The sequence below is a fragment of the Sceloporus occidentalis genome, unplaced genomic scaffold (genome assembly GCF_023333645.1).
Source record: "Sceloporus occidentalis isolate IW3139 unplaced genomic scaffold, rSceOcc1.0.p SCAF_3, whole genome shotgun sequence".
Lineage (NCBI taxonomy): Eukaryota > Metazoa > Chordata > Lepidosauria > Squamata > Phrynosomatidae > Sceloporus > Sceloporus occidentalis.
Genome location: NW_028316983.1, coordinates 216,336,570 through 216,357,875, shown reverse-complemented (window position 1 = coordinate 216,357,875; position 21,306 = coordinate 216,336,570). Strand labels below are relative to the sequence as shown.

Here is a 21,306-nt window from a genome sequence, read left to right as displayed (position 1 = left end):
TTATACATGTATATATATGTACACTAATAAAATGACAGATAAACGATCATAAACAGCATCCTCCTTGGCAATTAGGGCTGCTTCAACTATGTCATTTTCTCAAGGGCTGACCTTATGTAGGCTAAACATTTTATGAGATCCCTCATAATCAGATAAACATAAAATTATATCAAGACAACCTACAAAATACTCAGAATGGCTGCTTTCTCAGCTGATGCCAGGCCAGATATAATACAATTTGACATAAGGCCACAGGCAGCCTCTGTATTGGTCAAGAGGCAGATTTTAAATAAAATCAAACAAATAAACTAAACCACAGACATGTGGATGCCTGTTCTAAACAAAATTTGATAATTTGATTGGTGATATACTCTTTCAACAATCACTGGATCCAATATTGATAAAAAAAAATTAATGAAAAGGGAAAATCATTTGCTTTTTCACATAATAATAAAAAAATGAGGTCCCTTCATCAGGGACAATCCTCCTTTTCCCCCCATAGATACTTATTTTACAAGAGACAATAGGTTTGGCAGACAGTAGTCTGAGCTTAGTTACCAACCTTACCATCTGTCCCAGGAACTGCTTCACCTGAACCTACAACAACAATGTTCAGTGACAATTCTTGTCAAACAATGACACAAATAGCCCCAGTCCTGGCTGACTGGTGCTAAAGGATAGGAGGAAGACTGCAGTCTTTCTTTCATCTTTCATAACAAATTCAGCCAGACTTATGGGTCCTCCCAACTCTAAAAATTTGCTAACATATACATATACCATTCTCATCACTATTTCATTGCTTCCTCAAGATACAGGAAAGCAAAGATTCATTGGCTGATACCAAAAGCCACAAGACATCTGATCAATATTGGGACAATTAAAAAACTATAAAAACAAAGAGGCTTGTTCCAATCTTCTTTAATTCTACATTTAAAACAATCAAAAACAAAATTTAGAGTGTGGTGCTAGACCTAAAATGGGTCAATTGGTTTATTAAAAACAAACAAACAAACAAACAAAAAACAGGGTCAGACTGGAGATTCTCCAGAAAACCCTGGAGGCACTTCAGCTCCATGATTTTGTGTGTCCCTGTTCTTAGTTGTAGTTGTTTCTGCATCCCAATCCACCTACCTCATCACAATTATCTACACACTGCTTACCAGGGAAAGCTTTTTCCATACAAGGCTCTACCATTCAGTCTGTTGTTTTATTCAGTGACACTCACTACACTGATAGGGACACATTAAAACAGTGAGATCTTCTTGTATACCCATAACTTCACAATGTCCTGATCAGATCTGTTTCTCTTCCATAAGATGTAACAGATGTCGAGTTGTGCTTTCCTTCCTATCCAGAAAAGGTTTTCTGCTAACTCATAAAAAGGACAACCTAGTTCCATTTCAGAAGCTACAACACTTTGGAGTGGTTGTAGATGCATTGCTGACCAGAGTCTACCTGACCAAACAAAGGATAAGATCCATGAAGAACACCTTCAAGCAGGTAGGTTGTTCTCAGTTATCTGACCTAGTGTTACTGGCGCACCTACAGTGCCTGATCTGCTTCAATTAATAGTTTGTCATAAACACGAGGAGCCTAGAGTGGTTCCTCTAGCTATTTCAACAATAAATGGCACAGATAAATCACTTGTTCTGACATATATCAAATAAGTTCAAATCCCTTTGAACGGTGGTTGTGCTGCCAATCTAAAAGGATTGTCTGATTTGGCCCCTGATGGAGTTCCAAATAATGATAGATGCCAGCTTAGGGCGATGCAAAACATTTTGTTACCCCCAATAAGCAAAATGATTACGACCAACAATCTCTACTCCACAATATAAATTGGCTTCAATTAAAACCAATAGTGTTTGTTTTCAACCACAACTACTAACAGCTCAATTCTGATTCAAATTGACAAGTTTATATTAAGGGTTCATATACACCAAATGACTGACCCAATCCAGGTCACTGATGACAAAATCAACATTTCTAATAACTTGATTCAAAAAGTGATTTCAACATCTTGTCACAATTAAATTGTGGCTTGTCTTGGATGCATTTTAACATGCTACAAGAAGATTGAGATATCTCTGTTGTGATCAGTTGCTGATCACTCCATTTACAGTGCAGCTACTTCCTCTGCACTACCAACAATCACATCCATCTAAGATAAATGTAGGACATGACATGGCCTTCATCTTCCACATTTACATGCCACCTCTGTTGAGTTGACTTGAATCAATAAGAGGCTTCCTTTGGAAGACACATCTGGTGGTTATCACATAAGTGATATGCCTCAGTTCACCCACCCATTGGTTTGGGGAGCTTTGGTAAGTCCCACGTTATAGGATGTTTCCACCTCCATCGCTGGAAAAAGGAACATTGGGTCTTACCTGTGAGATGTTCGTTTTCAGCGATGTAGGTGGAAATATCCTCCCCACCCAGAACTGAGGAGGCTGTTTTCCCTTGACTTTGCAAGGGTGGTTGTTAGTTAGTTATTTTTAGTTTGACTTTATGATAGTTTCCATTGATTATACTTAGATTTGCATTAAATACTCTCTGAGTTTGTTTTCTATCCTCGGCTGTAATATTGACTGAGGGATGGAGGGGGTTGCTCCCTCTGGTGGCGACTCCTTCAAGTCTGTTTTTCCTGCCTATTTCGGAGCAAGAGATGGAATCAACCCACGTTATAGGATATTTCCACCTACATCGCTGAAAACGAACATCTCACAGGTAAGACCCAATGTTCCTTTCCCAAAACATGGTATGTATATTAAGGAGACCATACTTTCTTTGTACTTTCTTACAAAATTTCTTAGGGTTGCTGGTGGAGTAGATCCAGGAGGCTCAATCCAACTGAATAAGGCAGGCTAGCCTAGTGTTGACTTTCATTCTCTTATGAAGACTATTTTAAAGGCTAAAAATAACATTCACTGTTGAAGTTGTTAGATCTACTTCTAGAGAAAAATCTTCATGACATTATGATTTATTTTGCAGCTATTAATTTCTCAGTTGGTGAGTACCCTGAAATGGCTTCCCTACAGAAAAGCAGGTAGCAATAATAATTATTAATGTCCATAAAGTATGCAGAGCTTTTCACTCTCTATTTTCTGTGAAAGATACACAGGTCATGAAAAACCCTGGAATTGGGAAGGACAGGATGGAATTTGTTTAATACTGTGCTGTGGGGGATCAGCCTCCCTGAAATTACTTGATAAAATTGGACCACCAAGATGGCTATGTATCTGAATTTTCTCAGCTATTATCAGTGAGAAATGTTTTACAAATGATCAAGTACTAAGAAATATTAAAACCACAATTGTTGTTGAGCTCTCCCAAGTATAATAAAGACTGACTGTAATCTATCCTCTGCAATTTGCTTGGGAGTAAGCTACATCTGAACACATGGAGGGGACATATAAGTATAAATTGTGCTTGTAAGAGTCTTTATATTTAAGGATGTTTCAGTTACAATGGGCAAAAAAAGTAATTTGCACTCCACCTGTAAATACCTGCAGATAAGTATAATTAATAATAACTTGCCTGCCAGTATTGAGGCCCTCACTCACCTTAAAAACAATTCCTAGGGCCTACATCTAAAAATAATGCAGTTTGACACCAGTTCAACTGCTATGGCTCCACCCTACAGAATCCTGGGATCTGTAATTTTTTGAGGCACCAGCATTCGTTGGCAGAGAAGGCTAAAGACATTCAAAACTACAAATCTCAGGATTCCAAAGCATGCAGCTATAGCACTTATGTAATGTATTACCAAACTGCATTATTTTTTGTAATTAATTTTATTTGTTTTATAACAACATTACAAAACAATTAATACATAAGGAACAACTATAGATGCACCCTGAGAGATAACAGTAACAATTCTGAATATACTCCCACTCTCTTTCACTCACTCTCTCTCTCACACACACATATATACATACACATCAAGTGTTACAACAGTAAGAAAAATGCAGGTGTGGTACTCCTTTGCCCAAACTTCATTCCTTGCCCTAGAAAAATGCTAATAATCCTTTAAAACCCCCACTGCTTGCAGAAAAAAAATCCTACTTCTGCCAATCTTTTTAATCCTTTTCACAAGGAGGAAGAATTTTCATGAGTTAAATGAGCCTTCCTCAAAGACAAAGTTGGTATCTGAGTAGTTATCTCTTAATTACTATTCAACAATGGAATCAACTCACAATATATAGCTTCTCTTGACTGATAACCAGACAGCCAGAATTCTTTAAAGCTCTGCTGTTTGAGTTCAGATTAGAGGCAAATGGATTATTCAGATATTCCTCTTCTCCTTCCATCTTTGCTTTGCCTATGCTTGTCTCATCCCCCACCCACCACGGTTTCAAGACTCTTCCAGTCTGTATCTTAGAAAGATGAGCTTCCTCTCTATTTCTTAAGATCTCTTGCTATATGACTACAGTCTAGCCTAGGAGAAGTAGTTACAGAAGTCTTATGGAAGCATTCCAGTGGATGCATTAAGAAAATATTGCAGAATGAATGTGCAATACTTTCTTACAAAATTTCTTACAAAACTAGGTGGATTTGACCATCTTCTTATCTAGGGAGTGTATGGGCCACTTTCCACTATGTGTGAGTAACTAGTTACAAATAACTAGCCATTTGTAATTAATTACTCTGCCCCCAGTAACAAAGATGTAACTAGTGTATATTGTTGTTGTGCCTTCAAGTAATTTCCAACTTATGGTGACTGTAAGGTGAACCGATCATGGGGTTTTCTTGGCAAGATTTGCTCAGAGGTTTGCCATTGCCATTGCCCCTGAGTCTATATTAGTAATTTCATGAAGGATAACGCTATTCCAGAGCTTGTTGTATAACCGTAACTTTTCACATTACTTTTATAGTTATCAGAATGTGGTCTCACTAAATCAGTGCTTCTCAAATAGTGGGGCAGGCCCCCCAGGGGGGGTGCGAGGCTCCGTAAAGGGGGGTGCGAGGCTCTGTAAAGGGGGGCATTTTATAGACAAATGATACTATTTACAGTCGCGGGGGGGGCGCGAAATGTTTTCTTCTTCCTAGGGGGGGCATGACAGAAAATAATTGAGAAGCACTGCACTAAATGATAGCAAAGGAATATCATAGGTTTGTAATGTGCTTCTTGGTTTGTTGTGAGGGCTGAGGAGACAGGAGGAAAATATGTTTTGTTACCCAGTCTGTGGCTTGTAGCACAAAATTCCATTTAGTTGTGTCTGCAAAACAGGAAAGTCTCTAGTTGCTTTTAAAATTATAAGGATAAAAACAGCTAACTGTTTTGCTTGGCATCATAATTATAAATAATTTATTTCAATACCAGTGGCTTTGGACATTTCAGCGGTTTTCAATACCATAGACTACGGTATCCTTCTGAAACACCTGAGGGAGTTAGGTATTGGGGGGCATTGGTATTGGGGGCATTGCACTCCAGTGGCTCCAGTCCCACCTCTTGGGCAGATTCCAGATGGTGATGCTGGGGGACAACTGCTCTTCTAAGAGAGAGTTGACATCTGGTGTCCCTCAGGGCGCTATTCTGTCCCCCATGCTGTTTAACATTTACACGAAGCCGCTGGGAGAGATCATCCGGAGACATGGAGTGCTGTGTTATCAGTACGCTGATGACACCCGAATCTATTTCTCTATGTCTCCGACTGTTGCAGTGACTAAGAATGGTATCTCTCCTCTGGATGCCTGCCTTGAGTCGGTAATGGGCTGGATGAGGGAAAGCAAACTCCAGTTGAATCCAGAGAAAACAGAGGTACTTGCAATAGGTACCCTAAGTCCAGGGACGGAGATTTGTCAACCAGTCTTGGGCGGGGTCACACTTCCCCTAAAGGACAAAGTTCGCAGTTTGGGAGTACTCCTGGATCCATCTCCACAGTTGTCATTTCAAGTAGATGTGATGGCCAGGAGTGCTCGGTACCAGCTTTGATTGATATGCCAACTGCTCCTTTACCTGGACCAAAAGGACCTTGAAGCAGTGGTACATGCACTGATAATCTCTCTTTTAGATTTCTGTAATGCACTCTACGTGGGGCTACCTTTGTACCAAGTCCGGAAGCTTCAACTGGTTCAAAGCGTGGCAGCCAGACTCCTTTCCAGGCAAGCATTCTCTGAAGATGCCAGCCATAGATGCTGGCAAAATGTCAGGAAGAAACTCTTCTAGAACATGGCCACATAGCCCGAAAAACTCACAATTTTTTTAAAAAAAACAATGGATTAAAGATTCATAATCGCCTCTGAAAGCTAAATGAACATGGCATTCCCAAAATTCAGATACACAGTTTGAGATCACTTTAACTGCCCTGGCTCAGTGCTAGGGAATTCTGGGAACTGTAGTTTTGTGAGACACTTAGCCTTCTCAGGCTGTAGACCGGCCATTAAGGCTGGCCTGGGGGCAGAATTGGGGTGTGGCGCCCATACAACTCACAGCCTGCTCCAGGCCAGTGTGATGCCATGTGCCACACCACAAGGTGTGTGATGTCACAGTGCTCCGTCTAGATGACGCAACACCAAAGAAGCACCGAAAGCTGCACTAGCGGCGTTTACAGCCCCCTTTCCACTGTGCAGAAATGAGCCACTTTTTGCAGCTCCTTTTTGCGCTACGGAAAGGCAAGATTGGGGCCATGGCATGTGGTTGCTGCAGCCTTGATTTGGCACTAAAAGGGGCGGCTGCAGGCCTCTCCTTAGTCAAAAATATCTGGTGCTACAATAAACTACAATTTCCAGGATTCCCTAGGAGTGAGCCAGAGCAGTTAAAGCAGTCTCAAACTGGATTGCTTCCGCTGTGTGTTTTGGATCCTAGTCACTCTGACTATATAATTCATCAATCAGTCATTCAAGCAGCAATTATTATCATTCAATTATTACCAATCAATCAGGCAGCAATTATTATTTTTGTTGTTTTAAAAGATGGACACATACATACAGTATATGATGGATGGAGATGATGGAGATATATATGATTGATGGAGAAAAGATGGATACACACCCACTCCCATATATATCCATCTTTTAAATCATAATAATAATTGCTGCTTGATTGATTGGAAACCTCTTATTACCAATCAATTATTAACAATCAATTAGGCTGCAATTATTATTGTTGTTGTTTTAAAAGATATATATATATATATATATATCCATCTTTTAACATAATAACACATCTTTTAACACAATAATAACTGCTGCCTGATTGAATGGTAATAATTGATTGGTAATAAGAGGTTTCCAATCAGTCAAGCAGCAATTACTATTATGTTTTAAAAGATGTATATGTGTGTGTGTTTGTGCTATCCATCTTTTTAAAACACACACACACATATATATACATATATGTTTTAAAAGATGGATACACACACAAACACAGACTATAATAATTTCTGCCTGATTGATTGGAAGTCCCTTTCATTCAAAATGAAAAAAGTTTCCTTTTCCCAGCGAGTTGCAGAGCTGCAACCCTAAACCCCAAGGGTCGCCTGCTGGGACCAAGCCCATGCATGCATCAATAATAAATCAGGCAATCCCATCATCCCCCCACCTCCAACTTTTTTTTCCCAGGGAGCAGGAAGCGATTCCATGGAGTCCCGCCCCTTTCCCATTGATTTAACTTGTAACCTTGGGAAAAGAGAGAGGGAAAAGGAAATAGCAAGCCTGGGCCAGCTTTTCCAACCCCCACAGCCCTTTCCCTCTCCCTTCTTCCCTTGCCTTGTGACACACACACACCATACACACGCAGCAGCTGCTGCTGCTGCAAGAAGCCCTGGCTCCTTCTTTGCCTTTTGCAGCAGCAGCACCAGCAGCCCTTGCCTTGCTGACTTTGCTGCTGCAGTGGCCATGGCTGCTGCTGCGGATGATGGGGTGGATGAACGCTCCCCATTGCTCTCAGCCCCCAGCTCTGGCAACGTGACCCCCACAGCCCCGCCGTATTTCCCAGACAGCAGCCCCAGAGGTAAGACCCCCCCTTGCCTTGCCTCCCTTTTTGATTTCTCTTCCAAGGGCCATCAGCTCCTTGCTCCACTATTAGGATCAGTTTTTTTGCAAGCCCTCTTCTGGCCCATCCTTTGCCAACTTGGGCTGGCTGGCTGGGGAAGAAGAGAAGATGGAGTACCTCGTGTGTGTGTGTGTGTGTAGGGTGGCCAGGCCTGGTCCTCCTTTCCCCGGACATGTCCTCCATTCCCACCTTCTGCCCAGGAGGCGTTGCAAAAGGTCCTTCATTTTGTGCATGGCTAAAGAAGCATGCATGGACATTTCTAGGAGTGGGGTTTCTTTTAAAGCTTTTCTTTGGGACTGTCCTCTATTTTTTTCCTGGAAGGTCCTCCATTTTGAGCATGACTAAAGAAGCATGCATTGACATTTCTAGGATTGGGTTATTTTAAAAAGCTTTAATGTCCTCTATTTTTCTGGAAGGTCCTCCACTTTGTGCATGTCTAAAGAAGCATGGATGGACATTGATAGGTGTGGGGTTTTTTTTACAAAAAGCTTTTCTTCAAAATCCTCTATTTTGAGGACGATTAAAGAAGCATAGATTGACACAGATGGGAGTGGCGTTCTTCTTTTAGCTTTAATTTGGTTCTGTCCTAAGTTTTTTTCTTTTCTGGATGGCCCTCCAAAGAAGCAGGGATTCACATTTCTAGGAGTGTGTTTTTTTTAAAGCTTTTCTTTCCTCCTGTCCTCTGTCTCCCCCCCTCCTTCCTGGAAGGTCCTCCATTTTGAGCATGACCAAAGAAGCATGGATTGACATTTCTAGGAATGGTTTTTTTAAAGCTTTTCTTTGCTCCTGTCCCTTTTTTTCTTGGAAGGTCCTCCATTTTGCAGGGGCTTGTCCTCCTTTGCAGTAAGAGAACATCTGGCCACCCTGTGTATGTGTGGGTGTGTAGCCTGTATATGGTTTCCTTCTTCCATTGTAGAGCTTTGAAGCCAGGGCTGGGTGGGATGGGGTGGTACTGGGTGGCTCTCCCTTTCTTGTTTCCCCCACCAGAGCCATAAGGGTATGAAGAGGTCCTGGATGGAGGGGTGCAGGGTTTCTCTCTTTCACAGGCTTCTCCTTGGGGGGCAGGAGTGGGTTGGGCTCTTAGGTGGACTCCCATGTCCTTGCAGGATGACCTCCCCACAGCCTTTCAGCCCCCATGGCTTCCCTGCCCTCCCTCAGTGCTGCTGAATCAGGTGAAGGTCTCTCCTGAGGGATGGAGGGAAAGGCCAAGAGTGCCACCCTTGAGTAAAAGGCTTTGATGTGTGTGTGTATGCACTTGTTGTTGTTGTGTGCCTTCCAAGTCCTTTAGGCGGCCCTATCATGGGGTTTCTTGGCAAATTTCTTCATTGGAGGGTTGCCATGGCCTTCCCCTGAGGCTGAGAAAGTGTGACTTACCCAAGGGTCACCAATTGGGTTTCATCTTTTGCAGAGGAGGATGGAAAAAGAAGGCCTACTTTTGTACTGAGCCAGTCAGAAGGAAAAAGAAGGGGGGGGGGAAACGACACCTTTTCTCGTCCTTTCCTTTTTTCTTTTTCTTTTCTTTTAAGATATTTATATCTTATATCTCAGTTTTCACCCAAAATGGGATTCAAGGCAGCTGTCCAAGAAAACATATCCAGTCCTGTGGGCCATGTTTGTTGTGTGCCTTTAACTCGTTTCTGACTTATGGTGACCTTAAGATGAAGATATAATGGTTTTTTTTCTTGGCATATTTCTTCAGAGAAGGTTTGCCATTGCCTTCCCCTGAGGCTGAGAAAGTGTGACTTGCCCAAGGTTACCCAATCAGTTTCTATGGGAGAGTAGGGAACTGAACCCCGATCTCCAGAATCACAGTCCAGTGCTCAACCACTATGCCTTACTGGCTCTATTGAGTGATAGCAAGTAGAAAATGAAGGAGTTCTAAAATCATTGAAATTTAGGGGCCCATCACAATGCACAAAATAACCCGTGGCAAGCATTTGAAGCTTTGCCAGCTTCTTTGTCAGGCAAAAGTGTTCAGAATCGTACAGGAGAAATCACACACCCACCTGAACTGAGAACAGCTGCATTTTGACACAATCCAAGCTTGTGACTTAAAATTTTGTCAATTTTTCCTCCTCTCCTGTATGATTTTTAACACTTTTGCCTGATAAAGAAGCCAGCAGAGCTTCGAAAGCATAGTGTCTAGATCAAGGGAAGTAATAGTGCCACTCTATTCTGCTCTGGTCAGGCCTCACCTGGAATACTGTGTCCAGTTTTGGGCACCACAATTCAAAAAGGACATTGAGAAACTGGAGCGTGTCCAAAGGAGGGGGACTAAAATGGTGAAGGATCTGGAAACCATGCCCTAAGGAACGACTTAGGGAGCTGGGGATGTTTAGCCTGGAAAAGAGAAGGTTAAGGGGTGATATGATAGCCCTGTTTAAAAACTTGAAGGGGTGTCATATTGAGGAGGGGGCTAGTTTGTTTTCTGCTGCTTCAGAGATTAGAATGCAGAGCAATGGATGCAAGCTGCAGGAAAAAGAGATTCCACCTCAACATTAGGAGGAACATCCTGACAGTAAGGGCTGTTCAACAGTGGAACAAAATCCTTCGGAGAATAGTGGAGTCTCCTTCCTTAGAGGTCTTTAAACAGAGGCTGGATGGCCATCTGTCAGGGATGCTTTGAGATTTCCTGCATGGCAGGGGGTTGGACTGGATGGTTCTGCGGTCTCTTCCAACTCTAAGATTCTATGAAAGCTTGCAACAGGCATTTTGTGCCTTTTGGCTGACCCCGTAAAGTTATCCATTTTGTGGATTTTTGATATTATTGTACCATTTAATAGAGTGCCTTACAATAGTAGAATGGTCTTTAAAAAGTGCTTAAAACAGAGCTCCTTCTGTTTTAATTAGAGGTTAGGTTAAGTGAAGCTTAGAAAGATAAATCCAGTCATTGCAAGAAGCAGGGTGGGTTGATTTTAAATCTAGGTGATTTGTTGTTTGAATTGTCAAGAAAAAATAGTTATGTATAGTGGGCCCTTGATATCTGCTGAAGTTTGGTTCTGGGAACTCCCATGGATATCAAAACCCATGGATGCTCAAGTCCCATTTAATACAATGGCATAATAAAAGGGTGTCCCTTGTATAAAATTGTAAAATCAAGGTTTGCTTTTTGGAATTTATATACAGTAGAGTCTCGATTATCCAACCTTCGATTATCCAACATTCTGGATTATCCAATGTCGCTGCTCAGTGATTTCTTTACATTTTCAGAGGACTGTTTATACATTACAATGTTATTCCTATAACGTTACTGCAACGTTACTTTTACTGTTACTGCAATAAAACTTCAATACGTTTGCAATTCATAGTGATTTCAAGGCTTTTCTTGGACCCTCCGGATTATCCAACATTTTTGGCTATCAGACTATCAGCCCGCCCGTTTATGTCAAATAACTGAGACTACTCCATTTTAAAAATATTTTCAAGCCGTGGATGGTTGAATCCATGGATACAGAGGATGTCTGTAGTTAAAAAGTTATGTATTGTTCTTGATTTAAGTTTCTAGCTGCTATGGCATCTGTTTCTTGAACCATGAGATATATGAAATGGTTAATCTAATTTCTAAAGCATGCTGAGTGCAAGATGACAGTGGATGTCTACAGAGGAGAGTTGTGTTTGGTGTCTAAGAGAAATAAATGGAGATTTAAGCCTCCCTGGAAGTTATGCCATCTGACCTGGAAGTGCTTGTTTCCATTGCTAAGTGTAAAGATCATGGCTGGCAGAATCTCCTTCTGAGACAAAAACATCAAAGTCTTTTTGCATTTTGAAGACTGACAGATTTATTATGGCATAGGCTATGAGGACGTGGGCCGTAGTTCAATGAAACTATTTTACTGTAATAATTTGGTTAGTTACTAAGTGCCACGGGAGTCTTTTGTCATGTTGTTGTTAATGCTTCATATGTTTCACTGGATCTGCTCATGAAAAACAGTTCTGACACCCCTGAGACATGGCATTTGTATTGTATTTTGTTTTTCTGTATGCTTAAGTGATCAGGAAGGGTAGGTGTGGAAAAATTGTAGGTCAGGCCTCAGTTGCTGAAACTGCCAACATGACAGCTAGTTGCATCCCTGACTATGATGAAATCTTGAGGTGATAGGAAAGAATTGTGGTTTACAGCAAAATCCTGTGTATTCTCATTCAAAATGAAGGGTTGAATCTGTAGCTACAGAGGGCTCCTACACTGTAGGAATAATACACTTTGACACCACTTTAAATGCTATAGCTTTATCCTATAGAATCCTTGGATTTGTAGTTTTATGAGGCCTTTAGCCTTCTCTGCCAAAGAGTGCTGGTGCCTCATAAAACTACAAATCTCAGGATTCTGTAGATTGGAGCTACGTGGCAGTTAAAGTGGTGTCAATGTGCTTTATTTCTACAGTGTAGATGCACCCAAAGTTTTGTTGTATTTATTGGCCTTGATTCCAGATTAAGAGTATGCATTGGATGGGCAACACATATCTGTTCAAATGTTGTTCAACTCCAGCTACCACTAGCTCTCACCATTAGCCATGCTGTCTAAGGCTGATGGAAACTGAGTTCAACAATATCTGAAAATCTCCTATTTTGGTATATTACTGGTTTCTTGGATCAACACCTGGTAGTTCTAGGCCTCTGATTCTGTTTCCTACTGTACTTATTGCTGCTTTCTGTTAATAACAGATACTGTGAGTTTTGAAAGCAAGCAAGCAAGAAGGATCATGTTGCTCTCTATATTTAGATTCATGTTTGAATAGTGTTGTATGTATATGTGTTTTGAAGTTGTGAAGCAAACTTGAAACAGTTCAATTATAATTTTGAATAAACACAAGGTCTTAAAAACAGTGATACTTCTGTTTTAATTAGAGGTCAGGTTAGGTAAGACTGGAAAGGTAAATCCAGTTATTGTGATAAGCATGACAGTTTGATTTTAAATCTAGGTTATTTGTTGTTTGAGATGTTGATAAATAATAGGTGTTTAGTTATACTGTAGTTACGTTCTTGATTTAAATTAAATTGATAGTTGCTGTGTCCTTTATTTTCTGAACAATGAGATAGGTTAAATGGCTAATCTCTTTGTTACCTAACACATGTTAATCTACAACTGTAATTACAATCTTAAATGTACTGTTTAGTCTCATCAAACACTTTGTGGGATTTATTTTGGAATAAACATGCATAGGTTTGTGCTGTTAAAAAGACAATTACTCTCTTTAGGATAAAAATATTCATGGGTAGACATGTTGGGAGTGCAGCAAAATACAACAAAACCCCAAATCCGCAAGCAGAGAATCCTTTTTGAAGGGCCAGTTCCAAAGCTTCACTGGCTTCTTCATCAGGCAAAGATGTTAAAAATCATACAGGAGAAAATAGTAATGATGTGAGAGTCAAAGGCCTGCTATATTCCATCCAAGTTGTCAGTTAAGATGATGTTGAAGGATTTCAATGCAGGCAGAGGCCACATCTATTATTGGCCATGTGAGAACTAGAGATAAAGAGCAATAAAATAAAATTTCAACTCCCACTAGCAACAGAAAATAACTTTTATTGTCCCTGTCCTGTGCAAAGCTATCTACTTCTTTCTTTGGCAGAGAACATTGAATTTTTTAAAGAGTCTCTGCACTCTTACATTTGGAAGAACTTTTTACATGCTGCATAGGTAGGAATTGTAATCCCAAATTGTAGTTCAGAACCATCTTAATTGACAACTCCCCAGACAGAATTTAAGCCTGTGTCTCTAAAATCATAGCTACCCTTGGATATTTTTACCTAGATTTCAAGATACCAAATTTAGCTGCAGCAGGGGAGTTCTAAACAAGAGGAAAACAAAGGACTGAGACTTAATGCTTTGGGGTTTTCTAGCTCCTACAAAGGTGAAACTCTTTTATTGTACTACAATTTGGGAAGCTTTGCCTATACAGCACCAAAAAGTATTTTCAGATGTAACAGTATGTTGTCTAATGAAGAAGCCAGTGAAACTTTGAAAGCTTGCATAATGCATTTCATGCTTTGGAGTCGGCAAAAAGCGGTATCACTGCTTGTGGATTTTGGATTTTGTTGTGTTTTTCTATAGGCCAGTGGCTTTCAAACTTTGATCGAGGAACCACTGCAGAATCCAGTCCCTTGTCTCTGCTCCCCCCCTTGCCCATTTTATTTTTTTAAAAGTTAACAGTGATAGGAAACATTAAACCTTGCTTGTCTGCTACTTTGTGGCACTTGTATAACTTATTCTCAAAAATGCCTGAGGTAGGAGGATATACAGTAAATTATTATGGAGCTCCAAGAGATGATACAACCCAGGTTTTAAAAAAATGCTCACATAACATGTATACTTTCCCCCCTGTTATACCTTTTAAAAAATAATTCCTCATATCCTGTAACTCTCCTGGATCTTATTGCACGCAATAGAAAAACAAAGTACTGTAGATAACAATCCATAACTTGCTGATCATAGCTCCTTGGTCTATGTCTATAGCCTTGAGATAACTAAAGCAGGGCTTGGTAGTTAGGTACTGGGCAGAGCATTTTATTACCACAAGCTGAAAAGGAAAGTCTTCTTGCTTATGTATACCAGGAGTAAATAATGATAGACATTTCAAAGCTTGTGGAGCTACAAAATATAAAACAAAGGGGAAAACCCAGCAGGTTTTTTTAAACTTTTGGATTAATCCTGCCATGCATGTGTTAAAATAACTATAGTCACGTTTTAAGGATCCTGATGGCAAATATTAGGTCCAAAGGAAAACCTTGTGGAGTATCATAGTAATCTACAGATTTTACAAGATGAAGATGATCAAAGCCATCTTGTGCTTGTTATGCCACATAATTGTTTAGAGTTACACATTTGGCAAGTTAATATTTGCAGTGTGATCCAGCCGAAAGTTAAGCATGTCTTAAAATTCATTAGTCTCAGTGAGACTGAGATAAGCATGGCCTCCTATCTTTCCCATTGAAGTCAGTGGGCCTTAAAAAGTGCTTAACTTTGGCTGGATCATGCCCTTAGTCATTTGTCAGTCAAATTCTGATAAAAATAGGTCAGATCTTTTCTTACTTTATCTCAAAGCAATAACAAATAGTGAGACTTCATCTTAACTCGAAAGCACATATTTTAAAAACTCAGGATTTTAAAGTGCTATTTTCTTGGAAAACTGAGTTCCAAATGGATTTAATCTTTTAATAAAAACTAAGAAATGCAAAGTACAAAATTGGTAAGAGCATGTGCAAAATATGAGGGAATGGTATAGATCTAATGAATGAAATGTGATATAGTCACTTAGAGGCAGTGATGACAAGACTCCTGGGGCAGAAAAACATCTGTCACTAAAAGCAACATGCTGATCTAGTGAATGTATGAGTTATTCAGAGCTGTAATGTTGTGTAGTGCAGGAAGAGACTTTCTCATTGCCTTAAATGGGAAAGGTGAAACTTTGTATGTATAAATCGGAGTATGTGAATTCCCACAAGTCTTTGAAACAGAGCATTTACGTGTTCATCCTTGAAGACACTTTTCCAGACACCATATCCTATGTTGATATGTTGATGCGTATAGAGCAGACATAAGGAACTATCATTGCCATCCTCTGATGGCTGAGAGAGTGTTTTCACCTTAGGGTTGCCATAAGTCAAAAAGGGCTTGGAGGCACACAACAACAGGAACTGTTGGGTTGGGGGACATACATTCAGATAGTTATTCCTAAATTATAATTAATGCAATTCATTAACATTTTAAGCTTCATGGAGGGGATTAATTAGCATGTAACTAGTTACAATTAGCCAGTTCTTTTGAAACTTTGGGTCTGTCACATCATTTGTATCATTTGTATCTTGTATGCAAACAGTTCAGGATGGCACAAGGTGACTAGATGCAAAGGAGGATAAGGCACCATAAAATGTAGGACATTCAAGAAAAATGGAGGGTGTTACAAAATAAAAGCTAAAAACACTAATAGAAATAGAAATTCATGTTTCTTAGTCACGCTCAAAAAGGAGGACATTTTGAAATTCTGCCTGGACAGAAGGTTGAAATGTAAGCTGTATCCTGGAAAAGGAGGACATAAGGTCACCCTCGGATGGGAACCATTGGGTTATACCATGTTGTCCTTCCAACAGTGCTGTCATTTATGTAAAGCTGAGAGGGTATGGCTTGGATTCAAAAGAGCCCTCTGTAAGTAAGAGAAGGGTTTCAATTTGTGTGTGTTTGTGTGTGTCAGGGGGAGAGAGAGATAAGTCTAGTGTGAGGGGAGATCAATTTAACTACTCTACGATTTCCCCTTTCCTGGTTCAGTTTCCTGTATCACATTCCAGGCACCCCAGCTGTCAGGATTAGGTTTCTGAAAGGCATGCGGGACTGCAACAGGAAGGTGGAAGTGGGAGACTCATTTGGTAAGGTGAGCTCTGTACACAGACATTAGAGTCGAAGACAGCTAGCCTATAGTAAGTTCACCCAGAAAACTTCAAGCTGAGCAGATATTTGAACTGTATATCCCACGTCCATGCTCCCATATCCAGCGGTGACAGATCCTTTGACTCTTTAATGTTGTAATCTTCCAATCCCACCGTCCTTGACCATTAGTTGTGTTGGCTGCACTGGTAGGATACACAGCACAACAACATTTGGAGGGCCATAGGTTTGTCACCCCTGCATCACACAATAATAATTAAAGCTTGTTCCTATGTAATCTCTTTGGAGACGCGTGGTGGGGACGGGGCACACTCAGTGTTTCATTTCTTCATGTGATTCTTTTTAATGTTTGACTTGATTTATGTACAATTCTGGGAGCAAACCCAAGTGGGCTTGATAGACAGACACTAGGAACGAGTTCTGCCATGCTAAACAGGGCTCCATAGACTTGTTATCCAATCTGTTAATATAAAGCTCTTGCCCCATAGCTTCTGTTCTCTGTGAATAAAACAGAATCTTCAGAACACATTATACTGAGGACCAGTTCTGTAAAAATAGGTGAGCAATCCCCCCGCCCTAGATTGAAATTCAATTCTGACATATTGCAGCATTTTTAACAGGCCTGTGATTTCTCCGTAGTCATATCAGACTATTTTGAGCAGTAACTGCTTTCTTGTGGCCTTGATTGCAGAAGCCTGGTATGTGTCTTGATAATGAGCTTCCTACTTACTATAATGGAAGTGGTTTGAAGCTGGCATATAGAAGCTAACCTTTGTCTGTCTGACATCACATTTCAAGCTGAAGGACTTTTGCCTTATCATTCAAAAAGGCTAATTTGCATGCGAATTTTGTTCAAGCTGAGAACTCCTTAATGGCAATGTGTCTTCCTTAGCTGAGCATCCATGTGTACATCATGAGGAAATCAGCAGTAGGTATGGTGATGTGCTGCCTTGGGTCCCTTACTGGGGGAAAGGTGGTCTATAAATAAATAATAATAAAATAATAAATAATAATAGACTGGTGGTGGTAATTAACTGCAAAAAAAGCAGCAGCGTCAGTTTTGTACTACCATGTTTTGCTTTTATCAGTCAACCCACAACCAAGTGCGTTGTACTATTGCTGTCATCATCCCCAGCTAGAATGTAGTGAATTGTAAAGGAATACAAAGTTTGAAGAAGGGTCATTTATACTGTACTATTTTAGGTATTATTGCTTATGGATTTTGGATTTAGGCATGTGTGATTTTGTGCCTGTTGATTTATGGCAACCCCATGAATTTCGTAAGGTTTTCTTAGGAAGGATTACTTAGACGTGGTTTTGCCAGTTCTTTCTCGTGAAATATTGCCTACAGCACCTGGCTTTTGTTGGTGGCCTTCTATCCATGTACTAGCCAGGGATAACCCTGTTTAGCTTACAATATCAGATGGAATCTAGTACCTTTAGTGTGGTGGTATTAAAATTGCCACATATTCTTTCTTCATCGAAATGAGATCAGAATTTATGACATCCTGGTTCCACTCCCATCCCCTTTGATTCTCTCCTACTAGAACATTCAGACTATGTTGAGAATTCACCTAATCAATGGCAGTTTGGTTTTGTTACTGCTAATTTCTGTGTGTGCATAGGTAAACTGCAGACTGAGAATTGGCACACTTGCCATTTGTTTTAAGTGGGAATTCACCTTTTGCTTAAAACCTTTTATCTGCCAACTTAGTAGGGAAAAGTTCAGTTTAATTGTGTATTTTATCTCTTAGTGTACATGGCCCTGGCAAATGAGAATTCAAAACACAGAGCAGGGTTATTTTGGAGTATTTAAATTTGATGTCCATGAACTTAATATCTGCAAAAGTTTGTTTACAAAGACAAAAAGCTATGCTGTAGCCACATCCTCTTGGCCATGATGACCATATTTGAACAGTTTTTTGTGGGGTTTTCAGGCTATGTGGCCATGTTCTAGAAGAGTTTCTTCCTGACATTTCACCAGCATCTGTGGCTGACATCTTCAGAGAATGCTTGCCTGGAAAAAGTGGGTATATATGTATACTGTGTGAGCCTGGGAATGCAGGAGTGATTTGCATGTGTATTGTTCTGTGCTGATGGCAGGACTCAGGTTGGGAGGCTAATGCAAAAGAGGATTAGTGTCTGCTAATTGGTAATCATTATCTGCTGGGAAAGCCCCTGACTCTGAGTGGTTTCCTATTTGGATTTGCTGAGTCCTTATTCTGCTATTCCTCAGGACTGGTAGCCAAATTTTGTTCACTTTAAGGGTTTCTTCTTTCCGGTTGAAATTATCCAGATGTTTGTAGATTTCAATGGCTTCCCTGTGCATCCTGACATGGTAGTGGTTGGCATGGTCCAGAATTTCAGTGTTTTGAAACAGTATTTTATGCCCAGGATGGTTTGTGGCATGTTCTGCTACTGCTGATGTTTCTGGCTGGCCCAGTCTGCAGTGTCTCTCGTGTTCCTTGATTCTTGTTTGCACACTGCGTTTGGTGGTCCCTATGTAGACTTGTCCGCAGTTGCATGGTATGCAGTAAACTCCTGCGGCTGTGAGAGGGTCTCTCTGGTCCTTGGCTGAGCGAAGATTTATTGGATTTTCTTCGTAGGTTTGTAAACCATTTGAAGGTTGTGTTTCCTCACCAGTTTGCCTATTCTGTCTGTGACTCCTTTGATGTATGGTAAAAATACCTTTTCTTTTGGTGGCTGCTTGTCTTCACTTCTCTGGGTTTTCCTGGGCCTGGCAGCCCTTTTGATGTCTGCGCTGGAATAACCATTAGCCTGTAGAGCCCAGTCCAGGTGCTTCAGTTCATCTTCCAAGAAGTGGGGTTCACAGATGCGTTTTGCCCAGTCTACCAATGTTTCGATTGTGCTTCTTTTTTGTCCTGGGTGAAGGTTGGAGTCCTTGTGCAGGTATCTGCCTGTATGTGTGGGTTTTTGGTATACTGTGCGACTCAAATGTTGGTTCAGTTTGCGGATGACTAGGACATCCAAAAATGGCAGTGTTCCTTCCTTTTCTTTTTCCATAGTGAATTGGATGTTGTTCAGATGATTCAGGAAGAAACTCTTCTAGAACATGGCCACATAGCTCGAAAAACTCACAAAAAACTATGAATACTGGCCACGAAAGTCTTCAACTTCACATATTTGAACACTTTCTGGAAGCATAGCCAAGTTGGTCTGTTGCAGCAAAAACAACAAAGGTTTGTAAGACCTTGAAGACCAACCAATTTATTATGGCATACATTTTCTTGGATTTAAGTCCATTTCATCAGATGTATGAGGCATTCTGCTGAGTTGCAAGTATGTATATGCACAAATGTGCACAAGAGTGTTTTTGTTTACTTGTTGTGCACTGCTGTGATCTTTGGAATAGCGGTATAGAAATAAATTATTATTATTATTATTATTATTATTAAATGGTGGTAAGGAATTGCACACAGCGAAGCCGAAAGGTACTAAAATACTGTAAATGCAGACACTAATAATTTTATTAATGGTGCCTATTCACAAAGCTGTTGTTGGGGGATAAGAAAGACAATCTTGTATTGATAAGCTGATTACTCCTGCATGTTTGCTCCAAGCTGGTGGCTGATTACTTTATAAGCTTGTGTTTGCCTGGGGTGCAAAAAAGTATTCTAAGGATATGCAGCTGGATGGGTTCAGGGGCCAAGTTTGATCATACATGGCTCTCATCCAGAAAATGTATGAAATCAGAAAAATATATATAGCAAAACTGGAAGTCCATTTCTGGGTTTAGTTGTGGCTTTTATCGGGAGATGTCTGCAGATTAACTGATCCTGGAAGCATTATGGAGTGGCAAATTACAGGGATGGGTCAAGCCCAGGGAGCACAGTAAAACATATGGTAAATATGAAGAAAGAACAGAAATCTAGAGTACCCTTTCAAAGAAGTTATAACTTAACTGGGTTCTGTGTATTGGTATAAAACCCTTCTCCTTCTTCTTAGGGTTCTCCTGCCCATCACATAGCAACTTGTACTGTAAAAAGAAAGGGACTATGGAGTAGCTGCATAGCACCACGCAGAAATTTCTCAGATGAAAAGCTAGTGTTAGTTCTCTTGCTCTTATAACACCTCTTGGATGAGTAAGGCACACACTCTTGAATAATTTCTGTAGAAGAGTGCCTATCAGGGTGTATCCCCTTTTCCTTAATTTAATTCCACCATTAAATTATTAAAATTATAGCAATGCAATGCCAAACAGTACAGTATTACAATATAAATAAATTAATTAAACACATTAAAATATCTCAAATCACTCTTGCACCACTGCTTGCTGTGAGTTTTGAACAGTGGCAGCTACAAGACTAGCTTTTCAAACTGTGTCTTTTGGGTTTTTTTTGTTTTTGCAGTGCAGGTCCTATCCTGCCTGTGGGGCTACCCAAAGACGACATGGCGGAGAATAGCCATTGACTAGCTAGTATTGTGGCTTTTCAATCTGTACCTGTCTCTGCTATACTAGCTTTCATTATGTATTCACAAGTAATTAGAGGGGTGTCGTTTCAACACAATTTAGTGGCAACTTCAGTGTTATTAACTGGAGGTGAAGTATAGCTAAAAACAGCTGAGTTTCCTTACTCATTTGTTTTGGTTCTCCAAACAAAAGCTGGCAGTATGGCAGGAATTGAGGAGGAGAGCCTGTCAAGTGAGTCCTGTGATCGTGACTCAGACTTCCTCTGTTTAGAGTCAAGCAAGGTAAGTTCCTCCCAGATAACTAGTTCCAAAAACTGGCAATTTTGTTGGGGCTCTTCTTTCTCAGAACAAACTATTTTGTTATTACATGAGTTGCCTCTTAGCTCCTCATCCCCCCTTTCTCTTTGCAAAAGGTAAACACCACAGCAGAGCTAGGGAACAGATGTTGTTGAACTGTAAATTCAGTCATCTTTCACCATTGGCTGTGCTGGCTTGG

The 21,306-nt window shown here is 40.3% G+C and overlaps 1 protein-coding gene across 2 annotated transcripts in view; it reads left to right on the top strand.

Annotated features, from left to right (window-relative positions):
• Positions 1-7,621: 7,621 nt before the first annotated feature.
• Positions 7,622-21,306, top strand: part of LOC149317484 (type 2 phosphatidylinositol 4,5-bisphosphate 4-phosphatase) — a 43,373-nt gene continuing 29,688 nt past the window's right edge. Inside the window, exon 1 of one of the 2 annotated variants that reach the window (XM_089517599.1) lies at positions 7,622-7,957. In XM_089517599.1, coding sequence (XP_089373725.1) covers positions 7,843-7,957 — 115 coding nt within the window. In that variant the 5' untranslated portion in view covers positions 7,622-7,842. The remainder of the gene's footprint in view (positions 7,958-21,306) is intronic. The other variant, XM_089517600.1, reaches the window with a different exon arrangement.